Source organism: Ambystoma mexicanum, chromosome 3q (assembly GCF_040938575.1).
Source record: "Ambystoma mexicanum isolate Mex_15411 chromosome 3q, UKY_AmexF1_1, whole genome shotgun sequence".
NCBI classification, from domain to species: domain Eukaryota; kingdom Metazoa; phylum Chordata; class Amphibia; order Caudata; family Ambystomatidae; genus Ambystoma; species Ambystoma mexicanum.
Window position 1 is genome coordinate 1,249,013,378 of NC_090926.1, and position 21,392 is coordinate 1,249,034,769.

The 21,392-nt window shown below is 49.9% G+C and overlaps 1 protein-coding gene across 2 annotated transcripts in view; it reads left to right on the forward strand.

The window, feature by feature from the left end:
• Nucleotides 1-7,317: 7,317 nt before the first annotated feature.
• The window catches only part of ODAD3 (outer dynein arm docking complex subunit 3), a 125,962-nt gene continuing 111,887 nt past the window's right edge, over nt 7,318-21,392 (forward strand). For both annotated transcript variants that reach the window (XM_069604228.1, XM_069604229.1), the window contains exon 1: nt 7,318-7,678. In XM_069604228.1, the coding sequence (XP_069460329.1) occupies nt 7,594-7,678 (85 nt within the window). In that variant the 5' untranslated portion in view covers nt 7,318-7,593. The remainder of the gene's footprint in view (nt 7,679-21,392) is intronic.

A 21,392-nucleotide genomic window follows, 5' to 3' on the forward strand; every position in this document is an offset into this window, starting at 1 on the left:
TAAAAGAGCGAAACAATGCTCTAGGAGGTACAGATAAAAAGGAGTATGAGTTAACCCTTTCCAGTACTCCATGGAAGATGGGGTGTACTGGATCTGTGGTAGATTGACTATGTAAAGTTAATGGTAACTTTACCCTTTTCTGGGGGACAGTAGTCGCCTCAGAAATGGAGTCGAGGGAAGTCTCAAAGACAACCCTGTTCCACGGCACTGAAGGTGCTGTGTGACACACAAAAAGAAGGGGACTACTGAAGTGGTGTACTTCAGAGTCCACAATCACAAAAACAGATGGAAACACACAGCAAAACACACGTAAGAGTGGGGGAAAAGCTCTCACTCTTACCAAGTGGAAACAAATTAACTCCAGAAGTCCAGCAAAGCTACTGGGGGACTCACTAGGTGAGGGAAATTAGCCATAAATGAGAATTGTCCCTAACGAAAGGGCAGGAGCAGGTTTGTGGAGATGGATGAGCTACAAGTCATGGCTCAAGCCGGTTCACACACAGGACAGTGATCTCAGAGGAAGAGTGAGAAGATACATTTTGTTATTTGTTTGAATTATCCCTGGCGCATCCGTGGAAAAAGGGATTTGTGAAGCTTCGGACAGTGGAAGAAAAGGTAGGGGCCATGAGCGCGCTGTGCGCGGTGCTGGAGAGAGGAGAGAAGCTTTTTCGTAGTATCGGAGTGCGGCCTAGTCCAAAGATGGAGTCGAGGGTACACAAAATGGAAGCCAAGTGTATCTCGCAATAGCCCCACCTATGCTGATTTTAGCATAAGGGCAATGGAGGCGTCCCCTGCTAGTGCGTGTGCAAATGGTCCATTTCGTATAGAATGTACAGGGGGGCCCAAACGGCCCTTTACTCCCTCACATTGGCGAAACCCGTTTACCAGACATTATAGGTTAAACACATAGCTTTCAACCTTTTGTGTCCCCAGGGAGGGTGAAAACACCTTGTTTTTGGCGGGTGAGATCCCATTGAAGTGTATGGGCATGTAATGGGCGTGGTGGGTGAATAAACTGATTACAGGGAAGGTAACACCCGGCAAAAGCATATGAGTTGTGCTGTATGTAAACGTGGAGAGTGACACTGAAATGTTATGTGCTCTGTTGTGCCTTGCACTCTAGGGCTCAGAATGACCACAATAAATGGTGATAGGGTGCGCAGCAGCACACTATGTGGTCTGTCATAGCAGCCTTCCAATACTATCATTATATCTCATAAATGAGTTTTGGGAGGAGGAAGAGGAACGCAGGGTCACCAATGAAGATTACAATACGTACTATCAAACGCAGACCCTTTAGCTGCGAGGCAAGACACTTAGCCACAAGACCACATGCAAATCACTGATGATCGAGCAGTAAAATGTACATATTGACATTACCTCCACGTCCACTCTTCCTCGTCACAGTACTTATCTCATGAGGCCCCTGCCTCCGACACAGGACCTTCTTCTATTTCTTTTATTTCCTATAACTCCTCTCGTTAACCAACAGTATCCAGTAACAATGTTCCTGCCCCCGGCAGGTTGGACTATTCCCAGCGAGGGATTCTGGGGAGCTACAGTTACCGGTGGGGCTGTGTGGCAGGGCCCCGGTTTCCTCCAGGTGCGGCGTGCTCCCGGGCTCCCTGCGAGCTTGGGTCCCGGTTGAGCAGGAAGCCTCTCCCGGTTTTTTGCCTGGCCCTAAGCCGCCATGGAGGCATGCCCCGGGGCGGGGGCTGAGTGGGGAGCATTTGCATGCTTTTTCCATTCCGGTAGGCCCAGCGGGACTCTGCGTTCCATTTGTTGCAGCATTACCGCTGTTTTACCCTTACAGGGGCGGGGGCTCCTCCTCCAGAGGAGAGGGGAGTTTTTCGTGTTCATGTTTCTCCGTGTCTTGAGGGGAACGCTGAATCTAACGGCCCATTCCCATGGGGATGGATTGTTTGTTTTCCCTGTTGGTGGGGTTTTATCCTGGCCTGCAGTTGATATGTATCGGGGGATCCCGATAGCTCAACAGGGGTCACCTGGGTCCCCCAGCAACAACATGCTGGGTCCAGGCCACCTCTCAGGTATGTGAAAGTAAAATGGCTGATTGAGGTGCAAGTCAATATTTTAAACTCAGCTAGTGGCATGCATGTTTGTTGTTCCTGCACACCATGGGTGATCGCTATGCTGCACTAGGGCACCTCGCCCTTTCCTTTTCCTTTCATATGAAGAAGTCATGGCACGTGCTGTTGTCTCCGGAATGCTGCAGGACCCGGTGGACTACAGGTGGTGTTTGTGCTCCCAGAGTGCAGGTTGGGACCCTCCTCAGGGGAGCGAGGCAGGGTTTTTGTTGTTGTGTTCTCCGGTGGGCATGGAGGTGTATCAGGGCAGTGACGGTCCGTTGCCGGGGGAATTGGGTGATTGGTCTCTCCTGGAGTTTAGTGGACGTACATATGCTGGCATTCCTGTTTTTGCTGTGTTTGTGCTGCTTGCGCCATGGGCCAGCAAACTGCTCAGTTCAGGCTCCTTGCCCTTTTTTTCCTCTTCCTCATCTTCCTCCTCTCCTGAGCTTCGCAAGAGGTCGATGAAATTGTCGGCTACATGTTCCTTGTCCAGGAAGGACATGGAAAGGAAAAGGGGGGTGCAGTGGTCAAAGCGAGCGGGGACGGTTGGGGGCTGGTGTTCCGCTACTTTGTTTTTTGCAGTTCACAGCTCTGCTACTTTTTGCAACCATTTTTCACCATTGCATACCTGTTTTTGTGAAACTAAAGCACATTTCTCCTTTTCCCACTGGATGTCTGTTGCAGCTAACATGCTCTCTGTTTTCAACTCGATTGGCCGTCAACCAGCATGACTGCAGCCCTGGAATGCTGTGTTGCACGTTGCTCCCTTCCTTACTACTCTGTCCCCCTCCGGAGTCATAGTTAAACTCCTTTTTTGGTACCTTACTATCAATGATGTCCTTGCTAGTCTGGTGGGTAGCTCCTCTGGGTCAGCCGAGGAGGCGGCAGTCCGGGACTCGGTGAACTGTGTGTGGTTTGCAGTCAGAAGTGGTTTCCTGCTGGTGCACATCTGGCCCTTGGGGGGAATATCTATGGCTCCTACACTGCGGAGGCTGTGCTGAGTGGTTCAGGAGGTTAAAGGTGGCCATTGACGGTGGCTCTGACGGTGCCCTGCTGTTGGATGTCATGCTACGGCAGGTTGCCCTTTTGTCCGATCTGGCATTTGCTGGAGTGCCTGGCCATGGTGCTACTGTGGCGGCTCGCAGGCATGTGCGTCTGCGGGATTGGAGCGGTCTCAGTGGGAGGCTGCCCTTTAGCTTCCTTTTGACGGTTCCAAACTTGTTGGTAGTTTGCTTGCAGTGTTTTTCCGATATGGGCCCAGTAGTGCTCGAATTGTTGGGCTCTGGACACTGTCCGGAGGGGTTCTCAGGTGAACTTCCTGTCTCCCCCTGTCTTGGTTTGCATGGTTCGTACTGCTGTTCCCCGCTTGCTGCCCAAGTAGTTGGCGATGGCAATGGCTCTGACCGAGTTACTTTTGACGGCAGCTTTTCATGCCCGTTCCTTTTCCACAGAGGGGTCGGGGGTTTTTACTCACGGGTGTTTCTGGTCCTTCGAGGCTCTGTACTCTGGGGGAAACACTTCAAGATGGGTCCTTTGCAGAACATTCTCCCGATGTTATGCACTGGGGTCTGGTTGGTTTCCCTGGGTCTCCGAGTTGCATGTTACTACGTGTCTCTTCGTCCCTGCCAGATGTAGTTCTTCGCTTTACAGTGGGATCTCAGCGTTCAGTTCTGAGTGCTCCCGTTCGAGTTGCGCTCGGCCCATAGGATGTTCCCCGGGCTGGTGGCTCCCCTGGTGGCGCATCTTAGCCTGATGGGCCTTCAGTTTTCCCTACATGGACGCCTGGTTGGTCGAGGTGGCCCACCGGCAGTCGATCCCTATTCGTCTCCGGCTGGTTTTCCAGGAATTGTGTGACTGGGGGTTTTCTTGTGTACTGGTGTTTGTCTCTTGTGGAGCCCTCTCGGGTCTGGTGTTTGTCAGGGCTCAGAGTAACTCCTGGATGGGGTGGGGAGTTTTCTGTCCTGGGGAGGGTCCAGCGCCTGCTGTCTGTTCTGGGCAGGGTTCTCAGGAGGCGGTGTGTCACGGCTCACCTGTTGATCATGCCTCAGGGACCCATGGCGTCTTACATCTTTCTGGTTGCTTGGTCTCGTCTTAATCTGCACTCTCTCGTGTTTTACCTACTCTCCCACTGGCTCCTAGCTTCTCTGGTTTACGTGGCCTTGATCCTGGTGTCTCAGACTCTGTGGGCCTCCTTACTGTGGTGGTTGCGGGTTCTGTATCTCAAGGCGGGGCTGTACCTGGACCGTCTTCCTTTGACCCCTCTTTCTCCAGGCACCAGGGGTTGAGGGCTCCAGTGGAGGGCCATTGTTCATCCTCTAGGAGAGATTTTGAGGCCATTCTCCATGGCCTGTTGTACTTCAGGGGGTTTTCGGGTGGGGAAGTTGCTTCAGGGTCTCTCTTCTTCCCATCCTTGTACTTATAGGGGCCTTCCCCCTTGGGATCTCCTTTTGATCTTGAGGCACCTTAAGGGCCGTTTTTGGTGCCCCTTTCTGATTAGTCATTGAGCTCCTTACTCTATTGCCTGTTTTCCTGATTGCTATCACGTCTGCCCTTAAGCTGGGGGGGATTGGGGCTCTGTTGTGTGGCCCCCCTTTTTCTTGCGGGTTCTCCCGGACCCTGTGGTTTTGCGGTGTGCTCCGAGGTTCCTGCCTAGGGTTGTGTCTCGGTTTCGCACCTTTCAGAATCTGGTTGTCCCTGCGTTTTCGGGTCCCACAGTCGCAGGAAGGGGTTGCTTGGCCTGCCTTTGATGTGCATCAGGTGTTTTTTTTGTGTATTTGACTCGGGCTGCTCCTGTCGGGCGGTCTGATAGTCGCTTGGTTGCTTTTGGCCCGCTGCTGCGGATCAGAAGGCCTCTGTGGTTTTCCATTAGCCGGTGGATCTGTGTTGTTGTCTCCTTGGCTTCTGTGGTTTTTTGCTAGCTGGCCTGTGCCAGCCCACGCAGTGTCGCTCTACCAGGGGTTTGGCTGCTTCCTGGGCAGATGCTAGTGGGTTTTCTCTGCAGGCGATTTGTGTGACGGCCACCAGGGCGGATCACAGCACTTTCGTCACCCTCTTCCGGTTGACTGTCCCCTGCTCTGGGGATGGTTCCTTCAGGGTTGGGCTTTTGTCTGTTGGGATGTGAGTGTGGAGTTCTTAATTGTGTGAGTTTTTGATCAGCACTTTTCTGGCTCCGTGTCTCATTGGGATCTCTCCCCGTTGTTGCTATAGTATGCCTCATGAGGTAAGTACTGGGACGAGGAAGAGTGGACGTGGAGGTAATGCTTTGATTACATACATGTAATCTTCATTACTCCTAGTCCTACTCTTCCTCGTCACACTAACGACAACCCTCCTCTCCCTCTGGGGAAGGTTCCATGCTCCGGCTTGGATTTGTTAAACTGGATGCCGTGTTTTAAGGAGAGGAGTTAAAGGAAATAAAAGAAGGTCCTGTGTCGGAGGCAGGGGCCTCATGAGATAAGTACGGTGACGCGGAAGAGTAGGACTGGGAGTAATGAAGATTGCTGGTAAGTAATCAGAGCATGCTGCTCAACAGCACATGCTCTGTTACGGCATCTTAGCCAGCAATGTAATAGGGCAATCTTTGCCCTTGGCAAATGCTTATTTTTTGTCCTGTGCACTTTCTCCAATTGTGAGAGCCAAATTGAAATGTTTTTAGTTTCATATGTTTTATTGTGATTTTAAAAGAGATAACAGCAAACAACACAAATCAATGCTGATGAACATTAGCTTGCGGTTCATCTAGATAAGATTATGATTGTTAGCACGCCCACACTTAGAATTGTGAACATTAGCATGCATCACATCTAGTTAAGATTGTGAATGTTAGCATGCCCGCACTTAGACAGAATTGTGAACATTAGCCTGCGTCACATCTAGATAGGACCGTGAATGTTAGCATGCCTGCACTTAGGTGAAACTTGAATGTTAGCATGTGCCACACTCAGAATTGTGAACACTAGCCTGTGTCGCATCTAGATAAGATTGTGAAAGTTAGCATGCCCACACTTAGATAGAATTGTGAACATTAGCCTACGTCGCTTCTAGATAGGATTATGAATGTTAGCATGACCGTACTTAGGTGAAACTTGAATGTTAGCAAGTGACACACTTAGAATGAATAATGAAGGTCAGCAAGTGCTACACTTAGACAGAACCGTGAATGTTAGCATGTTAAATGTCAGGTAACCCACTAACCAATGTAAGCTCAAACTCTCTGCATACTTATCTCGCTCAAAAAACTCACACAACCATCTGTCGCACAACAGGTCACATGCACTTCACAACACTGCAGCAACACACAAGCCGCACCAACAGCAGACGCGGACTGACACCGATCCAATGCTCGCACCAAAGCTCAGCACCCGGTGTATACCGAGTTGAAGCTTCCAACAGAACCTCACTCCTCTCACTATGCTACTCCCTCTTCACCTTACTAACCCATCCCACCTTGTCGTTTATAGATCCGCCAGAGCGCCTGGGGACCAACTCAGTTGGTGATGGTGCGCGGTACAAATACCTTTAAAATGTAACATGCTTTACAGCAGTAAAGGACCTGGCCTCGGATACACAAGGGAAGCCACAATGTTATATGATGAAATGTTCATATGTCACTATGGGATATGTTCCCATTTTGTGTTGTCACTTCCCAATGAGTGAGACAGAGGCAACCCACTTTTTTTTTCTAGGACTCGACGGGATATCTATTCGTTATAAATCCAGGACTACAAGTCCCAGAATGCAAATAACCACGTCTCCCTACCCCCACACGCCCAATGGAACGGGATTGTTGCCAAGTAACTAATTATCCACCTTCTCTTCTCAGTTTAGCTGCGTAGAAAAGGAAAGGTTCTAAAGTGGTGCCCACCGCTGTCATATTTTCTGGGAGTTAGTAGCATTCTAGTACTTTTGAATTAATGTTGCTTGGTGGAGACTACAGAGTTCTAATATCAAATCAGAACTCTGTACTCTGTGGTGAAGAGTAGTCCCTAGAGGCGGAGGCGGGTCGACGAGTTTACTTCCGGTGCGGTAGAGGGATCCCTGACGTCTCGAGGGCTGGGCCGGGCTTCGGAAAGTGCTGCTTGGTGATTGGTCGGCCGGCGTCTAGTCTGCATACAGCGTGCAGCGTGCCAAGGCAACCAATGGGAAACCGTGTGTGCAGAAGAGCTTGTTACCAAGGGCGACGGCGGCTGGTTGCCGAGCAACAGGACTCAGGGCCGTAACATAGGTAAGGCAAGATGCGAAGACTGGCTCCATAGAGACCATAAACAGAGAGAGCGCAACCCGGGAGAGGGGAGAGTGTTGCGGCCTCACGAGACAAGGACAGCGCGAGAAAGAGACGCAGATCAGTGCAGGGAAGAAGAAGACACCTGCAGGGCGCAAAGGGGGTAGAAGGGCAAGGGGGGTATTCCAATTACTCCATGGGGGAACAGAGTGCGTGAGAGCAGGCACAGCGTGCAGAGGAGAAGGGGAGCCCTCCAGAAGTGAGACTGCACAGCAGACAGAGGCCATGCCTGTCACCGTCAGCCTGGAGGCTGTGAAGCCCCCTCTCCATGAGCAGATATCCGAACTCCAGAGGAAAATACAGCTGCTGGGTAAGTCCCCCGCCCGCACAACGCCCAACTCCTTCAGGGGGCTGCGTGCCTAATGGGAGATAGCCCCCATAGTTATTCAGCACCACCCCTTGTTGTAATGTTGTATTGTCTTGCCACTGGCCTGGATGCTTGCTGTAGAATGTTGGTGCATGAATGCAGCTCAGGAGAATGTTGGGTGGATCTGTGTGTGAATGTTCTGTGAGTGTCAGTTGGGGGCCTGAGCTGGGTTGAATGGATGGCCGGTGGGTCTCCTCCTTTGTGAGTGATGTTTATACCTTCCCATGTCCCTGTCAATGTCCACGCGTGCTGTAACTATAACAAGAGTAACTAGAGCAATGTACAGATTGTACATATGTAAAATAAAGCCTTGCTTGGAAATAACTTAAGTCTCCACAGCTGGTCTGTGTGTCCGGTGTGACTAATAAGAGAAATCTCTACACCCCTGTCCTGACAAGTCCTGCTAGGGTTAATCAAGAATCTCAGACGATTCGAGCTGCCATTTAAAAAAAAAGCTTGCTGGTCTGGTTGCTGCTTCAAACTCCATTCTGGGTGTTACACCATTCCCATCAGAAAATCCTGAATGCCAAAGGTTACAGATACGAACCTAAGGGTTTTTTCTCTATGCACCCACGAAATATTATAATTACTAATGTTGAGAAACTGTGGGGTCCTGGGCCAAGAGAGGTGCTCATGAACAAAGCGTTAGCATGGCTGCACCAAAGAGTGGGGCAAAGCTGTATAACAACACAGGACTTGAGATCTGTGTAGGTTGCAAATTAATCATTGGTGCAGAAGAGCAACACAGACTGTACTATTATAGGGGGCGGCCAAAGTAATTTACCAATGTTTTTGAGTCTATGTAAGAACCTGGACTATATGTCATCATATACCAATTTGGGAATGATCCTAAATCGACACCCTTGATGTACCCGCGGGACATGTTTAGCTGTTGGCTAAAATTCTTCCACTGTGTCTGATACCTTTTTGTTCTAGGTCTGCTTTTTATTTATTGGTAACTCGCGTATGTATGTTTTTATGTTGTGCTCTGAGGCCTATGGGCGTGCTGTATAATGCAAGGAAGCCCACTTTGTCCCCTTGAAGTTGTTTGCACTCCCTGCTGTACATCATCAGTGAGACTGCGGGTTGAGATGCGACATTTTGCACACGCTCTGCGCTGTTGGCAATCAGGTGATTTCGTGCAGTTTCGGGGAGCCACATCCAATTTTGAATTCTTTGAACGTTGAGTTATAATCCCTAAAGCATAAATCTACAAAGGTAGTTCAGCAGGTTGAGTGACTGTTGCCGAGATATATGTTAAGAGCTGCCTGTAAATCCGATGGCTTTTTCCAATATTTTCTGAACATTGTGTTGTGAAATGAACTGTGTCCAGCAGTGGGGGAGTCGGCCTCCCTCGCACCGCTTGGTCGCTTGCTCTCATTCCGGGCAGTGGTGGTGGCATTTCTGGCCCCATAGTGAAAATCCCAAGTTGGCACCCATGCTGCCGATGGCATTACGCGTTCGTCTGCATACCTTCCTACCTGTAATGAAGGGGTTCAGCTGAACAGCATGCCCATACACTGTTAATTCTTTCTTCTGATCCTTTTGGGGGGGGGGGGGGTGGACCCTCGTCACAGGCGGTGGCATCTCTTTCTGTAGAGCAGGGGGTCTGCATCTTGCGTCTCTCCAGATGTTTTGCACTTTGCCTCCCATGGTCCCTCGCCATCGGCTAAGCTGGCTAGGGCTGCTGGGAGTTGTAGTTTAACACATCTGGAGAGCCAGCTCTTATAGGCCTTCCTGCTCAACACAATACATGGTTGAGGGAGATGCCATAGCTTGGAAGTGCTCCCCCTCCTGGTCAGTGCAGACAGCCAGGGCACTGGGTGACATACTTGTGGGGGAAGGGAGCCAAGGGATACAATGCGTAGAAAATCAAATATCTTTCTGCATCAATACCCACAGTGAGGGAAAGGGGGCCCACACAGGGGGCATAGATTATTTCAACATACCCTTTTATGCTGGAGGGGGGCATCAACACTTTCTACAATCCTGCACGAAGGGGTACAGCATACGTCAATAATATTGGGGAGAGTGTAATAAGTCTGAGATTTTCTCAGCAAGCATGAAAGTGTTATAATAATTTTAAAAAAAGCATAGTAGGGCAAGACAAAAAAACTGCTCGTTATTATATACTTTTAAATGCAACCAAAGCAACACGTTACTATGCATGATGCAGCATTGTAATGCTATGCGTCAGTAGAGTGGATATCGCATCAGTGTATGCTGCTGCAAAGTCTGCAGCGCTGTGTGGGCCCTTACAGGTGTTAAAGTCACTGCGGTGGGCGTATCTAACGTTAGCTACGTTAGGCCCCACTTGCTGCGCCTCTGTGTGCTGCTGGTACCTGGTATCAGAGTCCAGGAGGGCGAACAGGTTACCACGATGACCCCCGCACCAGCCAAGAAAGATACAGAATCACGAAAGAAGGGTTTGGAGGAGTACACAGTCCAAGAGACTGCGAGTCACCCTTTCACTTGTCCAGACAAGTCCAGTGCAGACCCTGAATCACGGAGTAGGGGGAAGGACTTGGAATACCAGCGTTTACCACACGTGCTCTAAACCCGCCAGTGTGTTTATCCGACCCTGACCCCTTTGGCAATAAGAATAAAGTGCCTAGAGAAGTCCAATCCGGGTTTTCAGTTGTTTTTTTAAACTTATATGGTCAGTACAGTAGTCACTATTACTATGTAATATGCAGCATACCGTGAGAACTAAATCACACTTGCGGATTGCTAACAGACACTATTAGGAAACGGCTTGCCCAAGATCACACACCATGGGTCATGCTGGGATTTGAGCCGAGCCTGTGCATTTGGCTCACGACCACATTCATTCCCGGTTCATGTCGTTCAGCAAGGAGCCTTTATTTATGACTCTTTTTACTTTCAAGAACTAAAATAATATCTTGTTTTGTACAACTTCACACAAATCACATTACAAACCAACATGACAGTGTTATTTTATTTAACAACCTTATAATAACATTTTCTGTAAAATGAGCACGATTGCAGCTTATTATTCTCCATCATAAACGAAAGCGTTAAAGTACCAGTGTCCCATAGTGAGTTTAAAGGAATCTCATCCGAGATTTACTACTGAATTTCAAAGATTTGCATACGCTGCCCAAAATATACTGTGCAATATGTTCACCTGTTTCTTTTCAACATCTGACACTGACTAGCCGAGTGTGGTTCATTATGTGCTGGTAAGATAGCCCAGCGGGTTGGGCGCTCGCTCCTGCAGTCTGTGTGTGAGCTGCAGGTGCAGGTTCACATCCCAGCATGGCCAGCTCAGCTTTTCATCCTTCGGAGGTCCATAAATGAGTACCAGCCCCAGTTAGGTGAGGACTGTATGGAAAATGTTCTCCGGCGCTCGGAAGTAACAAATCGGTATCGAATGTGAGCACCTTTTTTATGTAACCAAAAGAAGTCCTGAAAAAAAGCTCGCCAGCGGTTTGTGGCATTTGGTTGGCCCCCACCTGTGTACTGCCCCTTGTATAATACTCATAAAAAAGAAAGATCCGGGAATGGGCTACACAATGCCAGCTGCACAATGTGATCAGTCAAGCATTTTCACAGAAGATAGCACAGTGACAGTATCACTGTACAGTGTAAGATGGTCTGCCCATGATTACCATATCATATGAGTTTTAACACCTCATTACAGTTTTGCTGGTATCCCGCCGGTTATTCCGGCATGATATGGACAAACTGGCTTTGCCGTTTACACCACCCGGGACCCGCCGGTAAGTCCCCATTCCTTGCTGGTCCGGTTGCTGCTTCAAATTCCCTCCTGGGTGTTACACCATTCCTATTAGAAAACCCACACGACTCCATGGGATGGTATTGCCGCAATTACCGGCACCGGTGATACCGGCTTTTATTTTTTGGTAGGGGCCTGAACTCCCGGCACGTCAGGCCGCTTGGTAGTTCACTGCCCCCGGAAATACAGGCATTTTTCCGTCCTAATGAGCCGGACCTCACTGTCTTCAATTTGGCTACCAATGACCTCACTCAAGGGGTGCACTCTGGTCATTACTCGGGGTGGCTGCCCAGCGCCCTCTGGCCGTCTGGGACATTTTACTGCAGTGGCTTTTGATGGACGGTCAGCTCCCCAGGCCCCTATTCAGATCTCCCTCACTCGTCCCCCACCTCCTACTTTATCGCCGCCCGCCTACCCCCCTGCCTGTTCCACACGTACTGCGGTAAAACGCGGTGAACTATCCCACCGGAAAATGCATTCAGTCCGCTACGCCAGATGGTGGGGGCGGGGCGGGCTTGCTTTGGCTCTGGATTGGAGGAACGGGCAGTAGATCAGCACCATACTGGTGCTATGTTTGTCTTTCTGGTGTATTGTTTTGGAGTATGCTGGGTGTTACCATCACCAAAGTTCGCATACTCAAGTTTATCTACCTCGGAGAGAGGAGACTTGGTACTGCGACCTGGCATGTGAGCAAATAACACCTAACACACGGAGCTATCTTCCTAACCATTGAGGCGTGCAAGCCTATAGTTATTGCATATGCAACAGTCGCGCAGTGAGGCATCACGCCGCACAATATCCTAAGGTTTGAGGTATGTATCATCAGGAAGGCAGGTGAGGGCGCTGGTAGCTGAGACATGGGAGATGGTGATGCACGGTATTGCATCCCCTCCACTCTGGACTGTGAGGGGGATTTGTCCCCCTTTTGCCCCCTGCTCCCTACGCTGCATGTGGCAAGCTAAGGAGTGGCAGATGCCCTGCTGTATCACTGTCTTGGTCATGGTGGGCAGGAGATCACACACAGCCTCCCTGATCTTCCAGCGGTGGATCTCCCTTAATGCGCTAGAGTGGAGCCTCGGCAAGCTGGATGGGCGATACATGGTATTGTATCCCCTCCACTCTGGATTGTGAGGGGGAATTGTCCCCTTTGCCCCCTGCTCCCTACGCCGCATGTGGCAAGCTAAGGAGTGGCAGATGCCCTGCTGTATCACTGTCTTGGTCATGGTGGACAGGAGATCTTACGCAGCCTCCCTGATCTTCCAGCGGTGGATCTCCCTTAATGCGCTAGAGTGGAGCCTCGGCAAGCTGGGTGGGCGATACATGGTATTGTATCCCCTCCACTCTGGATTGTGAGGGGGATTTGTCCCCCTTTTGCCCCCTGCTCCCTACGCTGCATGTGGCAAGCTAAGGAGTGGCAGATGCCCTGCTGTATCACTGTCTTGGTCATGGTGGGCAGGAGATCACACACAGCCTCCTTGATCTTCCAGCGGAGGATCTCCCTTAATGCGCTAGAGTCGAGCCTCGGCAAGCTGGATGGGCGATACATGGTATTGTATCCCCTCCACTCTGGACTGTGAGGGGGATTTGTCCCCTTTGCCCCCTGCTCCCTACGCCGCATGTGGCAAGCTAAGGAGTGGCAGATGCCCTGCTGTATCACTGTCTTGGTCATGGTGGGCAGGAGATCTTACGCAGCCTCACTGATCTTCCAGCGGTGGATGGTACTTCCCTTAATGCGCTAGAGTGGAGCCTCGGCAAGCTGGATGGGCGATACATGGTATTGTATCCCCTCCACTCTGGATTGTGAGGGGGATTTGTACCCCCTTTGCCCCCAGCTCCCTACGCCGCATGTGGCAAGCTAAGGAGTGGTGGATGCCCTGCTGGACTTCTCTTGCATCTGGTGAATGGGGGCTTGAGAATAGACAATCCGCCCTTATTGTGGGCAGGTTGGATCGGCAGGGGCATCCTCTGCCTTGATCAACTAAAAGATTGAAGTGGGTGCGCGTGGGGGTGCGGAACCTTCAGTGACGTGTGTCTGGGCTATGGCGCAGTAGACGTGTCCTTCTTTGTGGGGACATGATGGCATATATGATGTCGGAGATGTCTGGGATGAGCCCCTGGTGGCGATCTCAAGGAGAATCTTATACTTGGAGAGTCCTTCATCTACAAACTCTAGAAGGCAGAGCAGGTCAGGAGAAAGTCAGAACCTATGTTACACTGGGGAAATGATGGGCACTTGGGACAAACCTTAGCGGCATAGATTGGGTAGAGTTTGTCCTATGCAAAGATCAACCCAGCTTTGCACCCGAGCTTTGTGCAGCCGAAAATGATCCATAGAATGTACCGGGCCCCCCACAAAATGGGCAATCTGGGCCTTTAGCTTGATGGCGCTTGCTGGCGATGCGGCTGACCAGAAGCTGGCTAGGAACACTTGTTTGAGGGCTGTCTGGTGTTAATGAGCCGCAAGGTACCGCGTGCCTGGCTGGCTGTACTCTGATCCGGACTAAGCTCAGCATGCCTGGAGACTGTGAGGAACCTGATCGCAGGATCCAAGGATTCCCAGCTGTGCCGCCTGGCCTGTAACCTACATATTAACTGATCAACCCCCATACTATCCCGTGCACAGCCAATCAGCTCTCACCTGACTACTCCTCTGCATCCCAAGGTAGCCCTTCATTCTGGAGTTGTGGTCTAGAATCCCCAAACCCAATGGTGCATCTGCCAATTCCATTCTGATAGTACCAAAATCTGCAATGCACCACTACCACCATGACCCATGGGTCACCCTTACCCTGATAATCGCCAAGCAAGAGTACATTGGGGCAGTAGTTTTTCCGATCCGTATGACATCTTATTCGGAGTCCCACAAGGGGCCAGTCTGTCCCCCATGTTATTTAACATATACATGCGCACATTGTGCAGTCTACTGGTGAATGCGGGGGTGTCGTTTACTAATTACGCAGACGACACCGAACTCATTCTGGAACTGGGTGGCAGCCACTATGATTCAGACAGTGAAATAATAGCCAGGGTTTATAAGATAATCAACAATTGGATGCAGACAAACTGGATGTGTCTGAATGACTCTAAAACCGAGCTGATGCTGTTTGGATCAAGTCATCAGCTAGCGAACTTGGGGGCTTAGTATAAATCGTTTAAAATCAAGAATGCCACTATCCAGGTGGTCCAGAAAGTGAAGACCCTGGGAATAATGGTCAACTCACAGGTGGATTCTCATGCCCAGACTAGCTACCTACAAAAAAATACGGCATATTACTTAAGGCTCATGAAAGCCATTAGGCCGTTTCTTAATGAGGGTAATATGGCCACCGTAGCCAGGGCCATTATACTATCAAGGCTTGACTATGGCAATGCCCTGTTATTAGGGGCCTCCTCTAAGGATGTTTCTAGTTGTCAGGTGCTTCAGAACAACGCGGTTAGGCTGGTAAAAAATCTGAAGAAAAGAGATCATGTTACTGCAGAGAGAATAGCCTTGCATTGGCTCAGAGTGGAGGAGCGTATTAAATTCAAAGCTCTCTGCCTGGTGCATAAATGCCTGTACGGCTCTGCTCCTGAGTATCTGAAAAAGGGCTTAGTGCTTCATACCCCCAGTAGGAATCTTCGTTCAAAGGGTAAATGTCTGTTGATCGTCCCCAAGTTTAAATTGAAATCTGGGCTGGGCAGTTCCTTTTTGGTGCAGGCCCCCAGCTTGTGGAACAGTGTTCCAGAAACACTCAGAACCGTTACCAACCTTACTGTTTTTAGGAAAGGGTTGAAGACTCATCTTTTCAGATGATGAACTGGGATACGGGGGATTATGACCACCTCATGGCTTAGCGCAGACGTTCCTATTGTATTGTTTTTTTTTTTCGTTGTTTGCCTAAGCGCCCTGATGCCCACGGGCTATCGGCGCTATACAAAAAATAAATACATACATACATACATAATTAGGGATGAATGAAAGCTTTTACCTGAAGACAGAGTCTTTAAAATAATATACGCATAGTGGTCCATCTTGCCTGAAAGCGGTGTAACATATTGTATACCTTGCTATGTATCTTTCATTTATTCCAGTGATAACTCCTTCTCCCTGTATCACATGTTGGGACAAACTCCAAGGTATGCCAGAGGGCCACTAGGAGTTCGCGGACTCTCGGAAGGCCTTCCACCTTCCACTGGTCAAACGGAGGACTGCGGTTTATTACAGTAAAAACCAACAGGGATCAGCACAGGCACAGAGGAAATCTGTGGATGTCTCAACATCTCCTGGCTCGCAGGCCAGTTCTGTACCCAAATGACGTCAGAGTGACGCTACAACCTGGGCCCTACTCCAGAAAACCTATCGGACTGCTGGATCGGGTACTGAGTAAAAGTCCACCTATAGTGGACACTATACATCTTAATCTACAGGCTCTCGCATGTCAGGTGGCTGGCCTGCTCCATCCTCAAATCACAATCTATAACAATGTTGGTGTGGGTCTTACCATTGGTTCTTGCCCATTGCTACCCACCCCTAGGATACTAACCTGTGATTGGCTAGAGCTGACATCCCCAGGCCTGGGATCCGCACAGGTTCTCAGCTCTTGGTGTACCTTCTCAAGGTAATAAGAATGACTATGGGCCTGATTACGAGTCCAGCGATAACCCTGCCGGTGCTTGGGCGGGTTGCTGACGGACTCATAACACTTTTCCGACAGCCGACTTCCCAGTGCCACTGGGACATTACAAGTCCCAGGGGATCGGGAAGTCAGGCCCAGGAATAAGTTAGTCCCCATTCCCATTGAGCCCCATAGGACTCCATGGGAAGGAGGATAACTAAGCACTGGCACCGTTGCTAACGGTGCAGGCGCTTCTGTGAAAACTCTGCGGGTGTGGGCCGTTACAGCCAACAGGTCAGACCTGCGGGGTGCAATGGACCCCCACCCGCAGAGTCTTAGTGTAGCGGTACAGAAATGGGCGCCGGTACAGTGCAAGTGGCACCCATAATTCTGGACCGCCACATTTGTAATGAGGCCCATATTGGAACTTGTGTGTACCACCTTAGTCTATGAGAGTGCTCTTTCGCTCAGTGCAACACTTGTCTCGCATTGTAACATCTTTGTTGTGAGCTTCTGTCTGGTAGCATGGGATCGGCTCTTTTTCTAGCGCTCGTTGCTGTCCATTGTCTGTGTCGGGCGGGTCACGTGTTCGGAGACCATGATTTGGAGCTGTGCAGCTCTGAATTATGAAGAATTATTTGCATTTATTGCAGCTGGTGTTACTGTCGTTCAGGGAATGGAATGTCATCTGTATCTGGTGGCCTTGGCAGCGGGTCCCGTCTCACATGTTTGCTCTTGTCCAGCCTGAATTCAGCTCAGCTTGATCCTTGCTGAGAGGCCTGTGGCCTGCTGCAATTTTCCTAAACTATAACACTGTTACCAAAGTGTTTGCTTGTGCTATTCTGTATTCTCCATAGGTTAGTCACACTTCGCTCCGTCAGGGCCCATAGGTGCTCCTCCAGTTCCATAAGGTTATTCACCTATACGCATATGCAATCTTTACTGAGGATCTCTTGCTTCTTGTGGTTTCTGCGTTGCTTCATCTAGCTAACGGCAAAATAATAAAAGCAATGACAGAATGTACATGTATCTGTCCTCTAACTATAGAACTGTACGCTTGTGTTCTTTGTGTATTCAAGTGCGTGTTTATGTCCCGAATTGCAGATTGCACATGTGCTTCATGTCTAACGCTGCTGAGCCGGGGTGTCTTTATCGACGTCAGCAACATGGCTTCTCAGCGCTTTAATCAATACTGTCAATTGAGGTCTCTTTAGTTGCAGTCTGGGGCTCCTCGTCCACTCTGGGGTAGATTTGTACCGCACCTAGCCTATAGGGCTGGCTGAGGGGGTACCTCTCGACATACTTATCAATCATTGGAGCAGTAGGAATTGGTCCGAAATAGTATGGGCGATCACAGTATCTCCTGGCCTTCTTCCGTGTCATGTATTTTATGGGAGGGGGCGAACATCCCCATCCCTCTTCACTCATCTGCCTCAGTGCCCTCTTCTGATCACTTGGCCTTCCCTCCTTATCCACTGCATTGTATTGTATTGTACTTGTCATTTGTATAGTGCCACTTTTATCATTATTATAGTTTCAATGCGCTGTTAGTGGGAACGCCCTCGGAGGACAGAAGTCCAGAACGTTGGAGGTCCTGCAGCACAATTTGTCCTAAAAAGACTTAGCAGAGCCGGCCAGGCTCCGGTAGAAAAAGCTACCCATGTAGTTTAGGCATGTGGCTGGGTGCTGAGAAGGATAGGGGGTATCGTTAGTGCTAGTGCCCAAATTTGTCATAGGTCTGCGCCGCATTCTGCTGTCAAGAGGTGTTGAGGCGCAGTCTGGTGTAAGTAGGCAGAGAATTTATGTGAACAGCACGGCCGGATTGTTGTCGTATGCTGACCAATAGGTTAGCAGAAGGAAGCTAAGGAACCGTGCAGTGCCTGTCAACGTAGCAAACCTTGACCCTCAACCTAAGCCTCATGACACATAGAGCTCTGCCCGACTGTGTATAAGGAGGGAAGGTGCTACTACCATCACATAATTCCCAGTAAGGTCATTCATTTTTGCACTTTGGTCTTATAGTACTGAAAGCACCTCGCCTTTTCCATTCATCAACGGCCCTCCTCTCTGCCCCACTGGTGCTCACACATAGTGATAAACACAGGCACCCTGTCTCTGGGTGCTTCTGTCTGGCCAGCAGGAACTGAAGAGAGCCTAGTGGACGCATGCCTGCATTTCTGACCTGAGCCAGGACTTGGTGCCGGGATCAGCAAAGCTTTCACAGCAGCAGCAGCAGCTCAACCTCCGTAGCCCAAGGTGGGTCCCTGTACATTCTGCTAGGCTATGGCCCAAGAGGTCAACCCATGATACCATGGTCCTACATCCTCGAAACCCTATAAATGACTTATCATATATCCTATCATGATCGATTGATTAACAGACCACTCGAGAGACATAACGTGGTGGGCTACTGTGAAACAAGGCTTATATGGCAAGGGCTCGGGATGGACTGTATCAGGCAATCTGGAACTCCCGCTTGCTTAAGTGCCGTGGTCCATCCTCCGCTTCCTCTGGGCTCTGCCTGTGTCCCTCAGTCTGTGAGCTTTCAAGTGTCCCCTGCGCTTCTTGCTTGAGGGTCAACCTTCCCTTACCGTGATCAGGGTGTTGCTACTCCTAGGAGGCCACCTCCTTCCTTCCAGTTTGGGCCTTGGGATTTCCGCAGACACCTCCAGGCTGGGTAGGTTGGGCACGTTTGGCAGACTCTGCCACAGTCTCCGTAAGCGCTGGACCACTGGTTAGCTTAGTGGGCGCGTGCCACTCTCCCTAGGCTGCTAGTATTTGAGTTCCTGACCCCACTCCTCTGATACTGCCCACTTGTTGCCTCCCTGACCCCGCACAATGCTTGGGCCTTATGAATCTGTTCTCCTGCCTTAAAGCCGCCTTCTTCTCTTTCGTTCCCCTTCTCTCCCTCTTCCCCTTGACTTTACTCCTCCTCTTCCCCCAGCCTCCTTCTTCTCATATGCATCCCATATTTCCTCCTTCTCCTCTCTTTAATTTCCCTGCTCCCTCTATTTTTGCTTCACATTTTCCACCTTTTCTGCTTATTTTCTTCCCCTGCAGGTCTTTCCACTCTGCCTTCTTTTCTTTAATTTTCTCTCATCCCTCGCCTCTCCTTCGCTTCTGCTCTCTCCTCACTCCTTGTTCCCCCACCCCCAATACTCAGCAACACCACTCCCATCCTCCTGCAAACACTCATGCTCGGAGCTGAAGGATTTTATAACAAAGCGGACGGTGGTGAACCACAAGAAGAAGTTGGACTAGGACTCAGCGGGCTAAAAAACCTTAATTTAAATAATACGAAAATCGCCCACTGCTATGAGGGTAATTCAGTGCCCAACAAACTAAACTAAAGGTACTGGTCACATGCCCAAAATAATATAGTCCTCTGCCCAAAACCTACTTGCTATCTGTGCCCACCACTTAGAAAAAAACATAACAAAAAGTAGACCAGAGTTAAGGCCACTCCACTTGGGCTTTGCTTGGCGTTCTCCCTTGCGATCAGCTCTTGCTCCACGCTACCGCTGGTACCGCAGTCTAGCGTGGCCCTGACCCTCCGGGACTTCTTCCCGTCAGAGGCTCGCCTATGCGTAAGATTCTTTCTCCTCCATTCAAGGTTCTTCGTCTTTTTATGTTCGTTGCCACAAACGAAGGGGGTGTGTCATTCCTCTTGGACTGTTTGAATCCAGTATTACCTAAAGCCAAAGTTTTCTAAGTAATGTCACTATTAGTTGAATCCAAAACAGAAGTAACATCAGTCTCCCCCCCATGCACTTTTCTCCTCTCCCATGCATTTGCGTGTTCTCAATGTCACCTGGCCTAGTAAGATCATTGTTTTATTCTCCCTTGTTTCCCCTTCCTTGTCTGGTCGCGCTCTGAAACACTTGTGTACGAGCGCGATATAAATAAAATATCAATATCAATGTCAGTCGTTTTAATTTCTCCTATAGGCTGACAATGTATTCTTGATAGGGAGTTACTGATAGGAATGGGAGTCTTTGTCCCCTAGAGGTGAGTCACTCCCAGTGAGGTTCCACTTTCCCAGACCCCTAGGGAGGGTCTTGCTTGATATGATATGATTAGTTATTTATAACGCACTTAATACCCAGAGGTTTCTAAGGTCGGACCCAGGGATCGAATCTGTAGTGCTCCGTGTCGTCTTGCTTCCAAGGCAAGCATGTTGCCCCTGAGCTGTCCTCCTGAGACCTCACAGGGGATGGCTTCACTCTGAGGAGAAGGGTCGGGACTAGGGATGAATAGTCCCGATTCGCCACAGGACCCGTCAATGGGACCCACACACATGAAATCAGATGCTACTGGGTGAGTTTGTAAGCTGAGTGCAGGGTTTGCTCACTGAATTTGAATGGTGTGAATTTGAATGGTGTTCCGCAGCTGTTCCTGGTTGATCCACGTGTCCCTGTTCAGATCTCAAACCCACCCCTTCAGTGGCTTGTCTGCCATTTTCCTTTCCAAAACGTTGTTCCCCCAGTCACTGTTGGCTTACTGTTCCGGATCTTCCTTTGATCCTCCTCATGACCCAGCGGGCCAGCTAAGGGAAGTATTCAACTGTCCTTTGCGCTTTCCGTGAATCAAACCACTGTTACATGTTTGCCCGCGCTGGGCTGTAGGACCTTGTGCTGTCCCATTCTCTTGCGGGCCCCACTACCTTTTCTCAGACCTCTCTGATATCATGGATGTGACACGCAGGTTCTGGAAGCAACCTCTGGGCAGTCATGATTATTAGAAAAGCCCATTTACCTTTGGTAACCACCACGTCCTACCAGTGTATGGTGGGGGAAAGTTGCTAGACGCACAAGGGGTCACAGGAATGGTCCAGACAAAGCGGTTGTTGGGGATGGGTTAGTAGGAATCAATTCGAGTGACTGGATGAAGACCACACTAAAGAACCAGGAAGACCCTTGAACCAAAGCGATGGATGCCTTTCTGTATGATGATCCTGTAGTGAAGGCTGTTAAGGTAGGTTTCCTGTTCCCCCTTTCAACCTGAGCTTGCTATTCCTGACCATAGGCCTGTTACAGGTTTCTTCCCCTTCCATCTTGGGTTCCTCGGATCTAAGGCAGAGAGTGGGCCTCATTCCCAGTTTGGAGGTAGCCATGGCGCTATTAGCGCCAAGGCTGCCTCCAAAATCGGTCCGACTCCAGTCTGGTGAAGGGAGTAATTACCGGTCCAGTCCGAGGTCGGCGGGACCGGTAATTCCGCATTCACCAGAGCCATTCCCCATTCCCATTTGGGAAGGCGGCAATAACGGTACCGCAAATTGAGGTACCGTTATTGACCCCTGTAT